The sequence below is a fragment of the Labeo rohita genome, chromosome 22, assembly GCF_022985175.1.
Source record: "Labeo rohita strain BAU-BD-2019 chromosome 22, IGBB_LRoh.1.0, whole genome shotgun sequence".
NCBI classification, from domain to species: domain Eukaryota; kingdom Metazoa; phylum Chordata; class Actinopteri; order Cypriniformes; family Cyprinidae; genus Labeo; species Labeo rohita.
In genome coordinates this window covers 10,113,861-10,135,892 of record NC_066890.1, presented here as the reverse complement: position 1 = coordinate 10,135,892, position 22,032 = coordinate 10,113,861, and the positions used below count along the sequence as shown (strand labels likewise).

General features: G+C 36.0%; 1 protein-coding gene across 4 annotated transcripts in view; it reads left to right on the top strand.

Moving 5' to 3' along the window:
- Positions 1-22,032, top strand: part of si:ch211-126j24.1 (phosphofurin acidic cluster sorting protein 2) — a 78,565-nt gene that overhangs the window by 40,245 nt on the left and 16,288 nt on the right. For all 4 annotated transcript variants that reach the window (XM_051094777.1, XM_051094775.1, XM_051094779.1 and 1 more), the window contains exons 3-12: positions 55-144; positions 1,585-1,710; positions 3,151-3,313; positions 5,993-6,084; positions 6,375-6,458; positions 7,329-7,388; positions 9,543-9,691; positions 11,693-11,786; positions 14,586-14,672; positions 18,921-19,057. In XM_051094777.1, the coding sequence (XP_050950734.1) occupies positions 55-144; positions 1,585-1,710; positions 3,151-3,313; positions 5,993-6,084; positions 6,375-6,458; positions 7,329-7,388; positions 9,543-9,691; positions 11,693-11,786; positions 14,586-14,672; positions 18,921-19,057 (1,082 nt within the window). The remainder of the gene's footprint in view (positions 1-54; positions 145-1,584; positions 1,711-3,150; positions 3,314-5,992; positions 6,085-6,374; positions 6,459-7,328; positions 7,389-9,542; positions 9,692-11,692; positions 11,787-14,585; positions 14,673-18,920; positions 19,058-22,032) is intronic.

The following is a 22,032-nucleotide window of genomic DNA, read 5'->3' as shown; positions in this document are numbered from 1 at the left end:
TACATGTGTTTGTAAGAGACTGAGATCAGATACGTGTATTTCAATGTCTTTCAGGGGTCAAAACGCATCCTGAGGTCGAATGAGTACATGCTCCCACCCAGCGGCCTGATGGAAACAGACCTGGAACTCACCTTTTCCTTACAGGTACATCAGTCTTGTTATATGTGTGTAACTGAACATATGCTGTTTAGCACTATTCCAACAGGATTCGTTTGTCTGAGTTTCATTTATTAACAGTCTGTGATTTCATGTGCCGATTTGGACGGGAATAGGTGTTACTTAAGTGAGAATGCCTATTGTCTGAATGTGGGCGTTATAGTCATGTGATCAGAATGGTTTAGGTAAATATATAAACAGAATTCAGTCGTAGTATGAATAAGAAGTCAATTGAAATAAAACATGTGTTTTAATGCATTATTATTATGTATTTAATTAAGATTCAATTCTTTCTCCAACCTGGGAAAATTGCACTGTTAAAAAACAATATTACTTACCCTTGTGTCATTGCAAGAGTTTCAAGTCCTGGCTTGTGGTTTCAAGAACCTGTTCCCTAGAAAAAACAAAACAGAAATGTGTGTTGCATATAGGGGGGAAAAAATCATTGCAATTACATGCCAGGAAATTTAATCAAATGAGTTGTAGGACTACCTTTAAATTGGAAATTGTATTTTCAAATTGTATTTGTTGTAAATTATATAAAATGGTCCACAATACAACAAACGTCTAAAGAATTGTAACTAAATTTCTAAATAGTGTTTTTTTTTTTTGTTTGTTTTTTTTTTGCTTTTATTGCCCACTTATCTAGTTGCATATTTAACTGAGAAAATGTGTCAGAATATATATGACCCTAGACCACAAAACTAGTCATAAGGGTCAATTTTTTGGAATTGAGATTTATACAGCATCTGTAAAGTGGAATAAATAAGCTTTCCATTGATGTATTGTTTGTTAGGATAGGACAATATTTGGCTGAGATACAACTGTTTGAAAATCTGTAATCTGAGGGTGCAAATAAATCAAAATATACTGAGAAAATCACCTTTAAAGTTGTCCAAATGAAGTTCTTATGCATATTACTAATCAAAAATTACGCTTTGATATATTAGGAAAATGTACAAAATATCTTTACTTAATATCCTAATGATTTTTGGCATAAAAGAAAAATGTATAATGTATTTTTGGCTATTGCTGCAAATATACCCGTGCTACTTAAGACTGGTTTTGTTGTCCAGGGCCCCATATGAGTAACTTAAAACTGATTGTTATGTCTATCCAGAAGAATTTAATTTACTCTGAAAGCTTTCATGTTTCAGGGTTTTAGTACTCTTTGCATGGAGTGTTTACTTCATTTCCACTTTCCCTTTGTTTCTTCCGAGAACCCTCTGTGTTTTTCCTCGATTTGGGTCAGATATCCGGCTTTCATAGCCGACGCTTCAAGAGTTGCTTTGACGGGAAGTGTGATGGGAAGATTTCATCAAATAAAGTGTGTGTGTTAGCGCTGTCACGGTGTTGCTGGTAAAAAGTGATGTAATCTCAAGCAACAATACGCTCAAAACACTGTTCTGTCGTACTTCCTTTCTGTAGTACCCACATTTCCTGAAGAGAGATGCCAACCGGCTGCAGATCATGCTTCAAAGGAGGAAACGCTATAAAAACAGAACTATTCTGGGCTACAAGACGCTGGCCGTTGGTGTTATTAATATGGCTGAGGTACGGATTAATCAATCACACGAACCCAGTGTCCTGTTCATTGACACTTCTGTCAAGAGAGACTGTGACCTCTATATTTGACCCTTCTCCAGCTCATACTCCCAGCTTTAATGTAAAGTCAATACATCAATACGTATGTTCTCTCACATCACACATTAAAGGAGCCATATGCACTGATATCGTAGTGATGGACTGGGCATTGTTGCGGAAAGTGTTGTGGAAAGTTACTTATAAAAGAAATGCAATACAATTACTAACAGTTACTTTCTAAAAAAGTTGGGTTAATTAGTTATTTTTATAGAAAGAAATGTGTTACATTACTTTTGCATTACTTTTTCTCATCTGGACTTGGCTTACTTCTTTGTTTTTAATATAAAATGTTATATTTTTGGCAATGTAAAAGCCCTTACATGCCAGCTGGAACTGGGGATACTTAGTACTGAGTAACTCATCTTGTAAATTAGTAAATATACTAGTGAAAAATATACTAAAATGTATTTGTAAATACATTTATTTCATGCTAAGTATACTATAAATACATTTACATATTCTGTACTTAATAAAAAAACACTGCAATTGTACTTTTAGTATACTAAACGGGTATATTTAAAGTCTGCTGAATTGGAACAACTAACATTACTTGTAAAGCAACACTGGTTGCCACAGATTTGCTATCCATCTGGGAGTAATGGCAGATATTTATATTCTCCATAGAATCACTACATAACCTTAGTATTTATATTTACCACCCTTTGTGAAAAAGTCATTAAATGCACTGTTGTATTATATCACAAATTTAGGATTTCAAATTTATTGCAAATGTAAGGTAAAAATGTAACCACAAAGTAGTGATTGCGAAGACTGAGAAAGTAGCCATTCTCAAACTCATTAGTAAGCAAATAAGAGTTCTCTGACTCTATTGTCGTGAACTATTCGTTGCCAAAAGTAATGAATGAGTGCAAAATGTTGTATTTGTAAGAGTTTCTCCATTAGGGGCCACTCATGTTAATCATATTAGAACGTTAGAACACTTTCTGACTAAACTGTCTTGTTCTTTTGTTTCGAGACAGTTATTTCTAAAAAGGTCTAGTGTATAGGAATGTTGGTGGCCTTTATGTGAGCGTGGACCTACTGGTACATTTTATTCAGCTATTTAGCTTTCTGAAAATGCCTGCAATTAATCTCGGCAGTTGTCACCCCCGCAAATTCCAAATTCCTCTCTGCTCTCTGGCGATAATCATATTCAATAGAGACTCAAACACAGAAATCACTGAGACATAGGGGACATTCATCTGCCCAAGAGGTCGATGGGGAATGCAACCTCGAATTGACAAAAAACTGAGGCTTTCAGATGGAGGTCATAAGCCATGAAAGGACAATAAGGCGTCTGAAGAATTCTCCATTGTCCATGTGTTATTTCTGAGTGTTTATGTTTTAAAGGTGATGCAGCACCCGACAGATGGAGGCCAGATTTTAGGTCTCCATAGTAACGTGAAGGAAGCACCAGTGCGTGCAGCGGAACTGAGTGTTTATTCACTGTCCAGTCAACCTATTGACCCAGAGGACGGCAGTGGTCAGCCAGAGACAAAGGCCAAAGCTTCAGGTGATTCAAATGTATCAATATATTAAAATAGAAAATGACTCTAGCAGTGTGGTCACATTTAATACAACGTTCTGTCATGAATCTCTAGATAGCACAGACTAATATTAACACATCGCACTTCACATGGTGCAGCTGATTGGTTTCTTTTCACATCAGCAGCTAATGAGCTTGCTACTCAGTATTCAAATACTAGACTAGTGCAGCACACTTTAGAAATCACCCCAGCTTCACCTGTATAGATCTGCAACAGGGTGATTTCTTCTATGTTATATATAGGGGTTATTTCATACATATTATGTGCACCAGCACTATTATTTGCTCACAGCAGCATATCTGTGGATGTATTAGGAATAGAAGGTCTTGGTACTTGATTTGCCGCAGCAGCGTAGCAGGACCAAACACATTAATATATATATATATATATATATATATATATATATATATATACAGTCAACGCCAAAAATATCAGCACCCTTGCAATTCTGTCAGAAAATGCAACCCTTCCTTAGACAATTGTTGCAGTTGCAAATGTTTTGGTACTCACGTTTATTTTATTTATTTTTTTTTGTTTGCATTGGAACAGCACAAAAAAACTGAGAAAAGTCAGAACTGAAACAATTCCACACAGAACCCCAAAAACGCACTGGACAAAATTATTGGCACCTTTAACTTAATATTCGGTAGCACCCCCTTTGGAAAAAATATCTGAAATCAGTCGCTTCCTGTAACCATGAATGAGTTTCTTACACCTCTCTAATGAAATTTTGGACCACTCTTCTTTTGCAAACTGCTCCAGGTCATTCAGATTTGAAGGATGTCTTCTCCCAACTGCTGTTCTGAGATCTCTCCACAGATGTTCTATGGGATTCAGATCTGGACTCATTGCTGGCCATTTCAGAACTCTCCAGTGCTTTGTTTGTAACCATTTCTAAGTGCTTTTTGATCTGTGTTTCGGGTCATTGTCCTGCTGGAAGACACATGACCTCTGGTGGAGACGCAGCTTTCTGACACTGGCCACTACGTTGCGCCCCAAAATTCTTTGGTAATCATCAGATTTCATGATACTGTTCACACAGTCGAGGCATCCAGTGCCAGAAGCAGCAAAGCAACCCCAAAACATCTTTCAGCCTCCACCATGTTTGACCGTAGGGACTGTGTTCTTTTCTTTGAAGGCCTCATTTCTTTTTCTGTAAACAGTGCCATGATGTCCTTTACCAAGAAGCTCTACTTTTGTCTCATCTGTTCACAGTACGTTCTCCCAGAAGGATTGTGGTTTTGTCACATAAGTTTTGGCAAACTCCAGTCTTGCTTTTTTATGCCTTTGTGTCAGCAGTGGTGTCCTCCTGGGTCTCCTACCATAGCGTCCCTTTTCATTCAGATGGTGACGGATAGTGTGAGCTGACACTGTTGTATCCTGTGTCTGCAGATCAGTTAATCTGGGTTCTTTATCCGCCATTCGAACAATCCTTTGTTGTAATTTTTCATTAATTTTGCATCCACGTCCAGGGAGGTTAGCTACAGTGCCATGGGCCGTAAACCTCTTGATGATATTGTGCACAGTGGACACAGGAACATTAAGATCTCTGGAGATGGACTTGTAGCCTTGCGATTGTCCATGTTTTTCCAAAAAAAATTGACACTTGAGTCAACTTTTCTCAATTTTAACTGGTTGCAAGTGTGATTACTATATTGCCCACACCTGTTACTTGCCAGAGGTGTGTCTAAATACCAACTACAGGAGCATCACATGCTTGAAAAGCAATTATTTCTTACAATTTTGACAAGGTGCCAATAATTTTGTCCAGTCCATTTTTGAATTCTGTGTGAAATTTGATCAAGTTTGACTTTTCTTCTCTGTTTTTTTGTGTTGTTGCAGTGCAAACAAAAACAATGAGCATGTGAATACCAAAACATTTGCAATTGGAACAAATGTTGCATTTTCTGACAGAATTGCAAGGGTGACGATATTTTTGGCAGTGACTGTATATATATATATATATATAGCTCAGAGAGTTGTCATGATAGAAGTGTTGTTGGGCAGTGCAGTCATTTCAATCGCACACAAACAGTTTTCGCAATGGGTTCAAATTATTCATGTGGATTCGCTGTGTTGACCAACAGAAAGTCGCTTGGTTTAAAAATGACTTTGGTGTGAGCTGTGCTTTGTACATCACTACACTACTGACTACAGACAATAGACGTTTTTTGCCTGTGGAATTGTAACATCTTAATGACACATACAGGCTAAATCTTTAACCACTACGCCAAACCAGCCCATATACCCAGTTGTCTTTGCAAGAGCATGATTGTACAAACCACAGTATTCCATCATTGATTGGGTTTGTTTGTGTACAGTCATTACACTGACTTAAAGATGCTAATGGGCAGTTTGAGTGCATTAAGCTGCAATAAAGATAAAAAGTCCCCCCGGAAACACTCTCTACCACAAAACATCCTCCCATCGATCATCTCAGATCACACACAGAGAAAAAAGTGACTGATTCTGCAGTACATTAAAAGGGAAAAGTAGCTTCAAATTGGAGTGATAAAATTGCTACATATTTTGAATGAATCGTTTTAATGCTTTGTTGGATGTCAGATGGTACTGTATGCCCGAGGCCTTTGCTGGATTAAAATGTCAAGTACCACGGGGTCATTAAATGTCTCTTTCTCTTGCAGACCGTTCTCCAGATATGGATAACTATTCTGAAGATGATGATGATAGTTACTCGTCAGAGCAGGAGGCGAGTGATGACGCTGTTCAAGGCCAGGTTAGGAGTTTTTGCTAGCATATCTTTATTATTGTTCTAAAAAATTGGTCACACTGGTATTAGTTTCTGGCACATAACTTTAAAACAATATGTTATGGGGAGAATTTTCTTAAAAAATAATTGTACCTATTGATAGCATTGTTTAATGACTGATTATACTGGATCTTGGGTAGTTAGTGGTTAAGAAACTAGTTTTTGAACTGTGTGGTTAATTGAATAATTTTCCCCCGTATCTTTAGAAAAGGATCTCTACCTAACGAAGCATCACATTCCTTGAAATTCTGTTTTAGGACCTTTATGATGAAGACGATGATGTTCAGCGAAAGCCAAAAAAATCTAGGAGGAAAATGATTAGAACTACATCTATGACCCGGGTATGTACACATATACTCCCTCTGCATTTATCTTGGGGAGCCAGTAACAAAAATCTTTGCACTTGCAAAGAAAGTGATCAGACCCAAAATCGAGCCCTGGGGAACACCATCTGTAAAACATCTTTGTAGAGCAGACATGACAGTTTTGTTAACTGATATGATAACAGTGCTGATTGCTGACATGATTCAACTGTATTATACTGTATATTGTTGCAATATAATCCACCCTGTTCTTGTTTTTGCATGCAGATATGTTGTCACGGCAGTACAGTTAGATGACCTAGTCTGTTATCATAGATTAATTGTCTTGAAACAAGTCACTTCAGGCAGATACCTGATGGAAACATAGATAAATTGGCATTGTGTCCTAAAGGTGGTGTTTGGTTCAGTGCTATCTAGTTCACAGAAGGTCACAGAAGGTGATGTTGTAATCCTCTTAAGCTAAGCTCACCATCAGGAACACATCAGGAAACCAAGATCAATGTGTAAACTAGAGCAACACATATAGATTTCCTTACACTTTTCTGAAGCACATTTTGAAACCCACTTTATATTAAGTGTCTAACTGGATAGCAGCAAAATTGTTTAGCAATTGAACATATGTTTGTTTTACCTAACAATATTTGGATGCAAGTACATAGCAGTTAAAGATGGCTAATAAAAAGTAGGACCAAAAATGTTAAATGCATATTTTATTTTCGTTTACTCTTGCTTTTATCTAGTTTGTCATGTTAATTAAAACATATACCAAAAAGTACCATCTTTTATTATGTTTTATGTACCATATGTAACTGTGATTGCAATGTATTGCATTGAACAATTGCAGCCCGGAAGTCTTTGATGACATAGACTCTCTTCATTTCTCTGTAGCAACCCAATTTCAAGCAGAAGTTTGTTGCTCTCCTGAAGAGATTCAAAGTATCTGATGAGGTGAGAATTTTCTTTGTCTTTCATAAGTTACAACATAGAGAAATACATGTTTGCCTGAAGTTCTGCACTCTCCACTCTCTGCTTTGCGGTCCTGTGCTTTGTAATCACAAAATCACTTCAGCCACGAAATTCAACCTTTATAAAAACAGCCCTGAGACTTGGCAATGATTGATCTAGTAGCTGAAATGTGAGAAGAGCTTTGATTTTCGCAGCGTAAGATATGATGTATTTCTCTTCTAAAACTGAACTTACTGCTGTGCTCTGAGGACACATAGGGCCTTCACATAGGTCATGCACGCTTCTAGAGCCTACAGGCAAGATTTAAGTAGCTTTGTGGTCTCATTGTTGGAGTGTAAGCTTGTTAGTGGATAGCTGTTTGACTCTTTGACTTTCTCGTCCTCTTGCCTTGGCTGCCACATTCCGTTATCCAAACCCTACAGGAAATGATCCAGATTTATTTGGCAATCAGTCCAGCAACTTCCTGATGAGACGGTGATGAGACAGTTTTGTTGCATTGGCAGGCTGTTCCCATGAGTAGTATTGCCAACGTGGGCTTGTCGATGCAATAGCTCACTTTGGGCGTGTCTCAAAAATGTAGCGTATTTCAAAACACCTATGACGTAAACCTGTGATTGACATTCGAAAAGTGACTTCACTTTTACGGAATTTCCAACAGCAGTTTAATCACCACTTTCCGGTAACTTTTATTTATTTTTATTATTTTGAGAAACCATTAAGCACCATTCATAGCAATGCAAAACATACCATGACATTAATCTGATGAACAACTAGGTAAAACCACTTTATTGGGGTTTTGCTGGTTGAATTTGGTTTAGCTGGCCAAGTTAGTATTACGCTTTTTTAAGCGGGGACAGTGGAGCAAAACAGTGCTAACAAAGTATGTTTGTGTGCTGACACAGAACAAAAATGTACAGATAATTTACTCACCCCCTTGTCATCCAAGATGTTCATGTCTTTCTTTCTTCAGTTGTAAAGAAATAATGTTTTTTTGAGAAAAACATTTCAGTAATTTTCTCCATATAGTGAACTTCAGTGGTGCCCACAAGTTTAAACTTCCAAAATGCAGTTTAAATTTAGCTTCAAGAGGCTCTAACCGATCCCAGCCAAGGAATAAGAGTCTTACATAGCCAAATGATCAGTTATTTTTTTTTTAAAATATACAATTTATATACTGCTGATCCTGCCTAGCTCTGCGATGCATATGCGCACTCCGGTTTAATACAATTAGGAAAATAGTAGAAAAACTACCATCTCATTTACTCCAACTTCAAAATTGTCTTACATCGCTGTAGAAGTACGGACCCAGTGTTTACAAAGTGAACGTGCAAAGGTGGTCAAACGCCCTTTACAAAAAAAGGTAAAACAGTGATGTAGGATGATTTTGAAGTTGGAAAAGAAAATGAGATGGGAGTTTTTCAACATACCCTAACTGTCTTGAACCGGAGGGCATAGAGTATGCGTGCACATCACGAGCATTTGTGGTTAAAAAATGTATAAATTGTAATTTGTTTTAGAAAATAACTGACTGTTTCGCTAGATAAGACCTTTCTTAATTGGCTGGGATCATTTAGAGCCCTTTAAAGCTGCATTTAAACTGCATTTTGGAAGTTCAAACTCATGGGCACCATAGAAATCCACTATATGGAGATTCTTCCTGAAATGTTTCCCTCAAAAAAACATCATTTCTTTACGAGGAAAGCGAACTAATCCTTTAAATCAACGTCCGCTTATAAAGGATGGATCAGCTGTCAACACAGTGCAGTGCTTATGATGTAAAATGAGTGAAATTTGTTTATTTTCTTATCTTGGAAAAGAAATACAAAAGTGTAAATTCTTGTAAATTCTCTATTAGGATGATCGTTCATATGCCCTCGTTACTTTTAGACCATCTCTTACCCTTTTTTTGTCTTTTGTTTACTTTTACACAATGAACTTCTTTCTGTCTTCTAGTCTCAGCTGCCTGAGGAGATAAATTTCATAGTATGAATGGGTCATGACTGGTGATTGCACTCTCCTGTGGGTTAAAAAAATTCTGGCTAAAAAAAAATTGCATTGAATGCCTGGTTTTCAGTACGCTGGCTTTTTAAAATGGGCAACATTTACATTTTATTTATTTTTTGCTGGCTCAAAAAGGTCTTGGACTCAGACCCGGTTGATCAGACGCAGGAGGTTGAAGATTTGGATCTTCTGTACGACAGTCTGGAGGTTTATAACCAGAGCGACAGTGGACCAGAGATGGAGGACAACGAGAGTCTGCTCAGCACTCCCAAACCCAAACTAAAGTAAGAGCCATGAGTCATAGCACTAGTCTGATGCATATTATACACAAAAATGGCAAGCCATTTTCAAAATCACATCTGATTGGCTGCCTTAAAGCAATTTGCTTGCTAGCAATTTGTCAGTCCACAAAGTCATGCAAAGTTCCCTGGATGTTATAAAGAAGACTAAGAAAGTAGTTTGTTTGACAAACTTTCATGTTATTAAATCTTTGACTTAAGAGTTAGTTGTAGACAATTAGTGGCAAGCAAACTAGTATATTTCACTTTGTTTCCAGAGTTATTTCAACTTTCACTTTTATCCTTGGGTGTTCCTACTGTTTCTGCTGGCTCTATTCTTATTGGTAGTCTTCAAAACTGGGGCACAAATCTTAGGACACACTGCAAGTAAAACTAAAAAAAAACAAAGGTTTGTCAGGACAAACTTTGAGGTTGGCTTGAGAAAGCCTGACCAGAAAGTTTGAAAAAGTTTTAAAAGTTTTTAAAAGGTTTCAGTCTGAAAAAGATTGAAGTTTAAAGTAGTTTTAAACCTTAAAGCGTAAAATGTTTTCAAGGAAATACAGTCCGTTAGATAGATAGATAGATAGATAGATAGATAGATAGATGATTAACATGTTACTAGTATGTTGTTAGCATATTTCTAGCATGATTAGCAAGATACTACCATGTTGCTACTATGTTATTAGCATGATTAACATATAGTTAGCATGTTGCTAGCATGTTTCTAGCATGATTAACATGTTGCTAGCATGTTTCTAGAGTTATTATCAAGTTGCTAGCATGTCTGCTACAATGTTGTTAGCATGATTAGGATGTTACTAGCATGTTGCTAGCATGTTATTAGCATGATTACCATGTAGTTAGCATGTTGTTAGCATTTTCCTAGCATTATTAATGTTACTAGCATGTTGCAAGCATGTTTATAGCATTATTAAGTTAACAGCATGTTGTTAGTATGATTAGGAAGTTGCTAGCATGTTGCTAGCATTATCATGTAGTTAGCATATTGCTAGCATGGTGCTAACATGATAGACATGTTTCTAGCATGTTGCTAGCATGTTTCTAACATTAACATGTTACTAGCATGTCATTAGCATGTTTCTAGCATTATTATTAAGTTATTAGCATGATTAGCGTGTTGCTAGCATGCTTAGGAAGTTACTAGCATGTTGCTATCATGATTAACATGTTACTATTATTTTGCTAGCATGATTAGCAAGTTATTAGCATGTTGTTGGAATGATTATCATATTGCTAGCTTGTTATTAGCATGCTTTAACATGATTAGCATGTTGTTAGCATGTTTATAGCATGATTAGCAAGTTACTAGCATGTTGCTAGTATAGATAAATAAATAGTTCAGAAATATTAGATAAGTTTGAATGAGTCAGTGGATTAGAAATATAGTATGTAGAATGAAAGTTTGATTGAGTCTCAAGGGATCCCGTGAGTTTTGACAGTTGGAGTTTGAATAGTCTTGGCTCATTTGAACATTCCATCAATGTAAGTCTATGGAATTTTTCCCAGTTTTAATCATAATTTTTAGGAAAACCGTAAGTCTGATCAGTTAGAAAAGATACAGCTTCAGATCAGTCTGAAGATCTGGGCTGAGTTTGGAGTTTGTAGAGTAAAAGCTCTAGAAGGATCATTTTAGTTTCTGTAGAAGAAGAAGAAGAAGAAGAAAAGAAGAAGTTTAAATAGGATTTCAGTAAGTTTGCTTTCTCGATATTTATTTTGTCAAAGAATCAGTTTTTTGATTGTTCTGGAGGAGAAAGTGTTTGTGTAGGAGGTACAGTTTTCAATGCATGAACCTGACCAACATCAGCCACTGTCTCATTGAATCTCAGTCAGAGTGAATGATTTCCAGTTGCTTTGTCTTTGCAAATCGCCGCCAGTGTAAATGCCTTTTAAAGAACACTTAGGAAATACTGGATCGCTGACCATGAAATCCAACTCTTGGCTCGAAGACTGTTTTTATGTTCTTAACATGTATGTTTTCCACTCAAGGCCGTTCTTTGAGGGAATGTCTCACTCCAGCTCGCAGACGGAGATCGGCAGTTTGCACAGTCAGAAGAGCCAACCGAGAGAGCCGACCTCCACTGTACGTCTGACATTTTGAATGCTTGATTATCAGTGTTACTAAGCCTAAGCAAAAGCAAACACAGGACATGCTAGTGTTGATTATATAGTATATATTGTATATTTAATTTACAGTCATGGCCAAAAATATGGACACCCTTGCAATTCTGTCAGAAAATGCAACCCTTCTCTCAGAGAATTGTTGCAGTTGCAAGTGTTTTGGTACTCACATGTTTATCTATTTTGTTTGCATTGGAACAACACAAAAAAAATGAGAACAAAAGTCAAATCTGATAAAATTCCACACAGAACCCAAAAAATGCACTGGACAAAATTATTGCTTTCTGACACTGGCCACTATGTTGTGCCCCAAAATTCTTTGGTAATCATTAGATTTCATGATACCATTCAGAGTCATGGCATCCAGTGCCAGAAGCAGCAAAGCAACCCCAAAACATCTTTCAGCCTCCACCATGTTTGACCGTAGGGACTGTGTTCTTTTCTTTGAAGGCCTCATTTCTTTTTCTGTAAACAGTGCCATGATGTCCTTTACCAAGAAGCTCTACTTTTGTCTCGTCTGTCCACAGTACATTCTCCCAGAAGGATTGTGGTTTTGTCACATAAGTTTTGGCAAACTCCAGTCTTGCTTTTTTATGCATTTGTGTCAGCAGTGGTGTCCTCCTGGGTCTCCAACCATAGCATCCCTTTACATTCAGATGCGAGCTGACACGGTTTTACCCTGTGTCTGTAGATCAGCTTGAATTTGTTTGGAAGTTAATCAGGGTTCTTTATCCACCATTCAAACAATCCTTCGTTGTAATTTTTCATTAATTCTGCTCTTCCGTCCAGGGAGGTTAGCTACAGTGCCATGGGCTGTAAACCTCTTGATGATATTGCACACAGTGGACACAGGAACATTAAGATCTCTGGAGATGGACTTGTAGCCTTGAGATTGTCCATGTTTTTCCACAATTTTTTCTCTCAAATCCACAGACAACTCTTTACACTTCTTTCTTTTCTCCTGGTTCTTTTAACTGGTTGCAAGTGTGATTACTATATTGCCCACATCTGTTACTTGCCACAGGTGTGTCTAAATACAAATTACAGGAGCATCACATGCTTGAAAAGCAATTATTTCTTACAATTTTGACAAGGTGCCAATAATTTTGTCCAGTCCATTTTTGAGTTCTGTGTGAAATTTTGAGTTTGACTTTTCGTCACTGTTTTTTTTTTTTTTTTTTTTTTTTTTTTTGTGTTGTTGCAGTGCAAACAAAAACAATAAGCACGTGAATACCAAGACTTTTGCAACTGGAACAATTTTCTGATAGAAGTGTTGCATTTTCTGACAGAATTGCAAGGGTGTGATATTTTTTGCCATGACTGTACATTTTCATCATTTTTTCTTTCTAAATCTAAGCAAAGTCAAGCCAAACTCTGTCACAGAACAGATCATAGTCTAATAGATCCGGTTTCTCTCGTAAGTAAGTTTTGATAAAATATATAGTAAATACATATTGAATTTGTCAGAAAGTATTGTAATTCCATTCATTGGGAAATTTATTTTATGATAATGTGTAAACATTCAAATATAGACCTAGAATCCAAGGTTGTTACATGCTTTTGTAGAAGCCAGAAGTCAGTTTAAATTCAAATTCAATAAAATTGTGTTTAAGTCACAATTATCTTCAAAGCAGAACAGAACTATTCCCATAAAATATGGCAAATTTTACAGATTCGGTAGACTCTCAAGCATATATATTAATAAATATTATAAATATATACACAACTGCAAATATGTAGTATTTTATACCTAAATAATATAATGAACATTTTGATTCTGTGATGTCATTAACAATGCTTCATGGGATGAGACATTCAATCCCCTATAAAATAAAGTACACAGTCTTCTTTTTTTCTCTACTTTTTGCATCAAATCTAAGCTCATAGCTGGTTTGTTTGATTAATTCCTGGAAATTCTTCATTAAAGATTTTTATTTGCATACTCTACACATATAGAAAAGAAGTGCACTTAATTGTATTGAATGTGCACATGTAGTGTACTTCAAATCTTTGAAGCATTTTGTTTAAGCCTGAATCACATATAATATTAATGATACAAAAGGCCACTTACATATACTTAAAGAGAGTGCATTTTCAGGACTTTCTTAATTGCTTACACAATTGCTTTCTTACACTCATCAGAACACTTAATTGCTTTAATAATCATTAAGAAGTACACTTATTCTGATGCGCTGTCTAAAACACATGCAAACCACTTGATTATAATTTGAACTGTATTATCCTGTGTTATTCAATATTATGTTTAAGGTTAATACATTTTAAATGTACTAAATTGCAACATCATCATCACAAATGATGTTAATTACATTTTTTTAAAATCATGACATACAATTTTGCATACAAATGACATTGAAATATATTTTAGTTTACCATAAATCTTTGTCAGTACATTCAGTCAACACATTTAAAAATATTTCAAAGACAACAGAAGTAATAGTGTAATTATATATGCGGGGCCAAAAAAGCACTCTAAAGTTCAGCTGATTGCATTTAATGTACATATAACCTATGTTTTCATTTAATTGCAAGAAACTTTCAGTTAAGTGTCTGAAAATATTATACTCGGTTCGCATTTGCGTTTTAAAGTATAATGTTCCCACAATAAGTGTTCTTTGCTGAAGTGTACTTCTTTTTCCCATGGGTATGAAGGAAATGAAAATGAGAAAACGCTTGCAGAACCAAAGCCTGAACCCCATGCTCACTATTGTGCTTTATTTCTATGTGTGTGTTGTGTTTGCAGTGTGGCGATCTGTTAACAGTAGATAAGAACAGGGCAGCGGGTGGCCGATATCCAGATGACCCTAAAGTCGTGGACTCTGCAGCTGGGGTCAGTGACAATTTCTGCATTTCTATACATTTAATGTACAACCATTTTTACACAGCTCTCTGGAATAGATCTATCTATCTATCTATCTATCTATCTATCTATCTATCTATCTATCTATCTATCTATCTATCTATCTATCTATCTATCTGTCTATTCCAGAGATAGACAGATAGATAGATAGATAGATAGATAGATAGATAGATAGATAGATATATAGATATAGATAGCATGTTGTTAGCATGTCACTAGCATAATTAACATGTTACTAGTATGTTGCTAGCATGATTAGAAAGTTACTAGCATGTTGCTAGCATGTCTCTAGCGCGTCATTTTTTTTCCCAAACCACTTAAGCGCAAACCACGCCCTCTAAGCGAAAACCCCACCCCGGAGCCACGACTCACGTCTCCGGCTCGATTTCATTGGTCAATCCGGTTACGCGGTCGCCCCTGAGAAGAAGTTTAGGAATCAATCAAGGTCGTTGATTGGAGTGGGGTTTTCGCGTAGAGGGCGCGGCTTGCGCTTAACTGGTTTGGGGAAAAAAATGACGTGTCTCTAGCATGATTACCATGTTGTTAGCATTTTATTAGCCTGTTGCTAGCATGATTAGCATGTAGTTAGCATGTTTCTAGGATGATTAGGAAATTACTAGCATGTTGCTGGCATGTTTCTAACGTGATTAGCATGGTACTAGCCCGTTGCTTGAATTCATTTAATTGCAAGAAACTTTCAGTTAAGTGTCTGAAAATATTATATTCGGTTCGCACTTAAGTTTTACAGTATAATGTTTCCACAATAAGTGTTCTTTTTAAAAGAATGCTGAAGTGTACCTCTTTTTCACATGGGTATGGAGGAAATGAAAATGAGAAAATGCTTGCAGAACCAAAGCCTGAACTCCATTTTTACTCTCTCTCTCTCTCTTTTTACTCTTTCGCTCTCTGGAACACTGTAGAATATAGGTTACTGTGTAGATTTATAGCTGATGTAGTTTATTTACTTTTCTTCTGTTGATTACCATTGTTTCTTTCTCTGTCTCTCCATTCACATCTGTCCAAAGTGAAGAGACAGTGTGTGTTTAAATGTGTTTACTACCCAGCATCACCACAACAACAGCCCTAATGAGGCTCTTTTAGAGATGGAGGAGATAGAGCCAACAAATACAGTGCATCCATGTGGGACTTTAAAATGTTGTGCAGTAGGGTACACTTTATATTCTACGTAATCGGGAAAGAATTATAGGCCTGGAAATCATTATTTACATTTCTCATAATGACTCTTCCAAACATTTATACTGTGCGTTGGACAGATTTGACCAAATCTATCAAACATCAGAGCTCATAAACAATGTCAAAATCATGTCATGCACACAAATGTAATAATATTAATCATTTGTGTGGATGTTTTATTTGTAATTATTGTCTGTATAGGTGTTATTTTAGTATTATTTATATACTATTATAACATTGGTAACACTTTACAATAAGGTTCATTGGTTAACATTAGTTAACTACATTAGTTAACATGAACAAAAAATGAACAATACTTCTACAGCATTTATTAATCTTGGTAAATGTTAATTTCAGCATTAAATCATTATTAAAATCACAAGTTGTGTATGTTAGTTAATGCACTGTGAGTTAACATGAACAAACAATGAATGACTGTATTTGTATTAACTAACATTAACAAAGATGAATAAATAGTATAAAAAATGTATTGTTCACTGTTCATTAATTTTAGTTAATACATTATCTAATGTTAACAAATGACACCTTATTGTAGTTTTACCATAATATTTATTCTTATTTTAAATTAGCCTATTATAATTTTATTTTATGTTTGAAATGTTTTTTATGTGCTCTTGTCATATGTATTATTTTTAAATATTTCTATTTAGCTTTATGTCAGTTTTAGCTTTACCAATTTGTATTTAAACTTATTTCAGTTAGTTGCCAAGGCAACATTTTTTAAGTTTTCCATCTAATATTAATATATCATTTTGTTTTAGATTATTTCAATTAAGCTAGAGATAACAGTTTTATAAAGTTTTAAATATGGATATTTTTCTTACACAAACGCATAAAATTAGCCTCAGAAGGCTTTTATTAACTACAGGAGCCATGTGGAGCACTTTTTATGATGGATAGATGCACTTTATTTGGCTTCAAAAACTCAACAGCCATTCACTGCCATTATAAAGTTTGGAAAAGCTAGGACTTTTTTTTTTCAGATTGTATTTGTCTTAAATAATAAAGTCATATACACCTAGGATGGCTTGAGGGTGAGTCAGTCATGGGGTAATTTTAATTTTTAAGTGAACTATGTCTATTAAGGTCATTGCACACTGAGTCCAAAATTTTTGTCCACGTGTTTTCGTGGTTTTTTTTTTTTTTTTTTTTCGTATTTGTCATCCTTTCCTATCAAAATACTTGGTACGAATGCGGAAATTCAGAACATGATGGACAAAATTTAAATTTTTAAGTGATTTATGTCTATGAAGGTCAATGCACACTGAGTCCAAAATTTTCATACACGTGTTTTCGTGGTTTTTTTGTATTCGTCATCCTTTCCTATCAAAATGCTTGCTACGGATGTGAAAATGCAGAAAATTACGGAAGTTTCAGAGGCAGTGTGTAAACGTTATTGACACAACGTGAGGTCGTATTTATACCATGGGTACCATAGGTACCGTACCATGGGTGCAGCAGGCACAATGATATTACGCAACTTCTGTCAACATAACCAACGTGACCACCTGCTTGCACAGGGAGACTATTTTCAGACACTGCGTAATATCATTGCGCCTGCTTCACCCATGGTACGGCAACAAAGTTCCTTGATTATTACGCCGGAATGAGAGTATAGTTCCTAGCCATATCGACCTAGAAAATCACAACCTTTTATTTTCCATCACTCTTAGTACATGATGTAACTACAGAAGAGTCAAGAAAAATATCAAAACTAACGGTCTAATCGGATTCATGCTAAGCTATGCTAAAAGTGCTACCGCCAGATCCGGAGATCGACTGAATGGATTCGAAAACAGTAAAACTCAACTGTAGGGGAGTTGGAAAATTAGCCTATTTTCAAAAAAAGTGGAGTGTTCCTTTAAATCTAAGTATTTTGTACCGTATCTGTGTAATTCTCTAGCTGTAAAGGCTATCTCTCCCAGGTTTTCTGCAACCATGCTGCGCACATCCCGAATATTTACAAACAGATAATTGGTCTATTAATTATCATGTTAATTATTGTGTCTTTTAGCCCCAACAGCAGGGGCGCTTTTTACCCCGAATACCATACTTTTACATTTTCTTTAGTTATTTAAAAACTGAAAATCATTAAGAAGACATTTGTCTGAATATATATGCATCCATTTTAGCGATTCTCATTTGCTACTTAAATCTACAACATTTTAAAAAACATCAAATATTAGATCAAGTACGCACAGAATCGACTTTGCACTGCTGCCGGCGATCGCGTCAAGGTTCAGACAATTTTGCATGTGTATCTCAAAAAGCGAATGTTTTAGAAAGTGCAATGCTATGTTTTTGTGCCATCTAGTGGTTCAGAGGAAAATAATATCAAAGGTGCCTTCAGCCCCGTTGTACTCTATGTTTTTATGAAACGTAGTGAAGAAAATACTTTGCTTTGGAATGAAATTAAGCAAAAGTTTCCCAAAATAAAAATAACAGATCCTAATTTACATATTTAAAGTAAAAATCCACGGTCCACTAGTTAACAATAACAACACTACCGAATATTAAACTATTAAGCATCTAACTCGTCCTGCACCATTTGTACCCCAAAAATGTAGACTCATATCTACAGACCATAATATCATATTAAGAGATGGGCCAGTAAGCAACCATTTAGAACACCCTTGTGGCATCAAGTTTCACGCAAGCGATCACCAGTCACATTTATTTCAAAGGAGAGAAAAATCCATTTTATCATTAGTAAAAGATGCTCTATGTTTCTTTCATAAGAGCCGTCCTGTTTTTCTGTTGTTTGGTCGCTGACTGCTGATAATTCAAGGCTGTGGTCTGTGTCGCACACTTAATCAGTTCTAACAGTATCAAGCGTGTTGAAGTCACACACACTCTCTTTCAGACACATCCACACCTCCACACCGCAATTCTGTTTTGTGGCTAAGTGGCCGTCGCCACGGCAACATGACAATTTTCACGGCCGTGCGAGCCCTTGATGAGAGCGATACATGTTCCCCGCCTGATGTTTATCTCTCCACGCAGGAGCTGGTGGAGGACGAGGCGGGCGGCGGCGTGGCAACATGTGACGCCAGCATGAGCTGGGACGTGAGCGCTGAGAAATTAGCAGGAACGGTGGGCAAACTCTGCAAGGCTGAGTCGCAGACTCTCATGTCGCCTAGGTAACACATGCGACCTTCTATTCTTGCCTTCCTGTTTTCCTTTTCCATCTGTTTTCTGTTGCAACCTCTCTCTCACACTCAAACTCCTGTTTTTCAACTAAACAAGATGGCAATTTTCAATGTTGAATTTAATCATAGTCATATCAGATGTTCCCACATCTGGGTGTTTCTTCAACTTCAGAGGATGTACGTTTGGTGCGAAAACACTGTGCAATAAAAATTTTAGTTTGAATGAACTGGTGGTAATGTGTCTGTTCAGACAGATGCAAATCTTTGCATGCCATCAATTTGTGGACAGGGCTGTTGACACATTTTTTCCATCGCACTGAGAAACTAATAAAATACTCTGGACAACTAATAAAATTTGCACTTCTGGACACATGTCCAGAGCCGCTACTGTGACATAAAACTACCACTTGATTACTTGGTAAGCAAGTACTTCTGTCTTATCATCCTGACAAGTAAACGCAAATAGAAAGTTGTGCATTTTTGCATAACAAGGATGTTTCTGCTCTAATGTAAGTGCCACCTACTGTCAGAAAATGAAACTGCATCTTCATTCAGATTGTTGGTAGTTTTTTAAGCATTGGTCTAAAGGGGTGATCTATTGTAACTTGTAACTGCAATTCCACCCCTGTCCAGTTGGTGTGCTCCAGTGTGGCAGCAAGTTCCAGAACAAAAAAGAAACTGTCACAAATCTTTTGCTGTTTGTTTCATTGTGCACAGGCGAGTACACAGAAGCTACAACAATCTATTAAAAAGCACCAAAACGGTATTTATTGCTTTAATTTCCTAATGAAATGGACAGAATTTGAAATCTGAGACTTTTTATATCAAAGTAACAAAGCACAAAGCATAGCCTATTGCAATTTATTGGATCAAAGGTGCACTATGTACTGTTCATTCATCAACTGAAACAGCATAGAACAAAAGATCGACTGGGATTTAAGAATCTGTATTGGTTCATAAAAATGAGAATGTATTCAAATCAAGAAATATTTTAGTTCATCTTTTCTCTTCAAAATAAATGTATAAGCCTATACCATCTTGTAGGTTCATGATAAGAAATACAAATGTGAACAAAAATGAAGGAATTTTACGACCCTGTCCGTCAAAATGACGGATAATGTTAAAGTCTAACGCAACCTCTGATATATATATTAGGGCTGTCAGTCGATTAAAATATTTAATCAAATTAATTACATGATGTTTCAAATTAATTGCAAAATACCCACGAAAGATTAAAGCTATTTTTGTGTTAAATGAGAAAGTATGAAGTAGACATTACAAATTGTAGCTTTAGAAAGAAATAATTTATTTAATTCAACATAGAATTTATTACACATAAACGTTTAGGCTGCACTATGTAAACTATGAAACATAAAAGAATATAATTTGAGAAACATCCCAGTATTTTTCATGTTCATACAATGAAAGTCATTGGTAACCAAAACAGCTTTGTTACCAATTGTCTTCAAAATATTTCAGTAAATGATGACAGAATTTGTATAAAATAATACTGTAAATAAGAAACTAAATCTGCCAGCAGGTTGCAATAAATGTCTTTATGAGTCATTCATTCATTTGATTCGTTCAAACGGCTGATTCATTCAGGAACGTAAAATAAATGGCTCTCTTTATGAATGGGCTTTTGAATCATTCATTCACATGATTCGTTCAAAACGCGGATTCATTCAGAAACTAAACACTGCTGTATTGCTCGGAGATGCACAACAATTCTGCTATGGCTTCAAAGGTAATATGTTCTCTGCAAAATTGAGCAAAAACACATAATTTTGTCTTTAAAATATAACACAATATCTTCTTATTTACTGAACTGTTATATATATACATATATATTTATATATATATATATAATATGAGACAAAGCACGTAAAGGGGCATTTTTTGCACCAATATCTTGAATATGAGGGCGTAACTGCATTTTTAGAGTTGTTGCCCTGCATCATATTTGTCAACAGTCAACTGTATGAAATATAAGATGATAGATCTGACAGATCTGGGGATTAACTGCGTTAAAATATCTCAATCTCATTATTTTAACTAATTAAGTTAATGCATTAAACTGACAGTCCTAATTTTTACACAAATTACAACTGTAGTTTTGTTGCAGAACCAATAATTTTGCCCTAATAAAACTTTATAATGAATGAACTGGTGGTAATTAATTTGTTTAGACCGACACTAATATTTGCATGGCAACGACTTACGGATAGGTTCTTTTTTTCTTCTTTTTTTTTGCAACCAGTAAGACTGTTGCATAAAACTAAAATTTGCCTTGAAAATTGAAAAGTCATAATGAAACTGAAGTAGAAAAACATCTTCTTTTATTTCTATTTCATGCCGATTTTAAACTAGCAAGAGTGTGAAAAGTATGTTTTAAGAGAGTCTATTTTCTAATACTCCACACGACTAAAAGTGCTTAGTTGAAGAAACACTCATTTCTCTTGTGGTCCATCATAACATCAAGTCGTCTGTTCTTCCATGCAGTTTTCTAGTTGGTTGTTCTCACAGGCTTCTGCTAGATGGCATATGTGTGTGTTTGCATTGGTTAATGAGCTCATTAAGACTCAGTCCCCGAGCGATGGGCTCACAGACACTTTAGGAAATGTGGAACGCAGCAGCGCATCACTGATTCGCCTCTTTTTAGCTTCTTTCTGTGGTGCCTTGGGAGGCAGAAGATGCCACAAATTGTGATGCACTATCTACTCAATTACTGTGCTACAGATCTTAGTTTAGACTGAAATAACAACTGTGAAGTGGTTCTCATCTATGAGTTGAATGTACATTTATATCCAATCCACCTGGCTCGTCTAGAAACCAGCTACCATATTTTAAAACACACTAATTGTCATCAGCAGGTTTTAGTTTGATTTTCCAGGATGGAGGGCTTGTGTCAAAAACTTCTTGGAGGAGCTATAATAAATTTGAGGTTTATTACCCTGTGGGTAGGT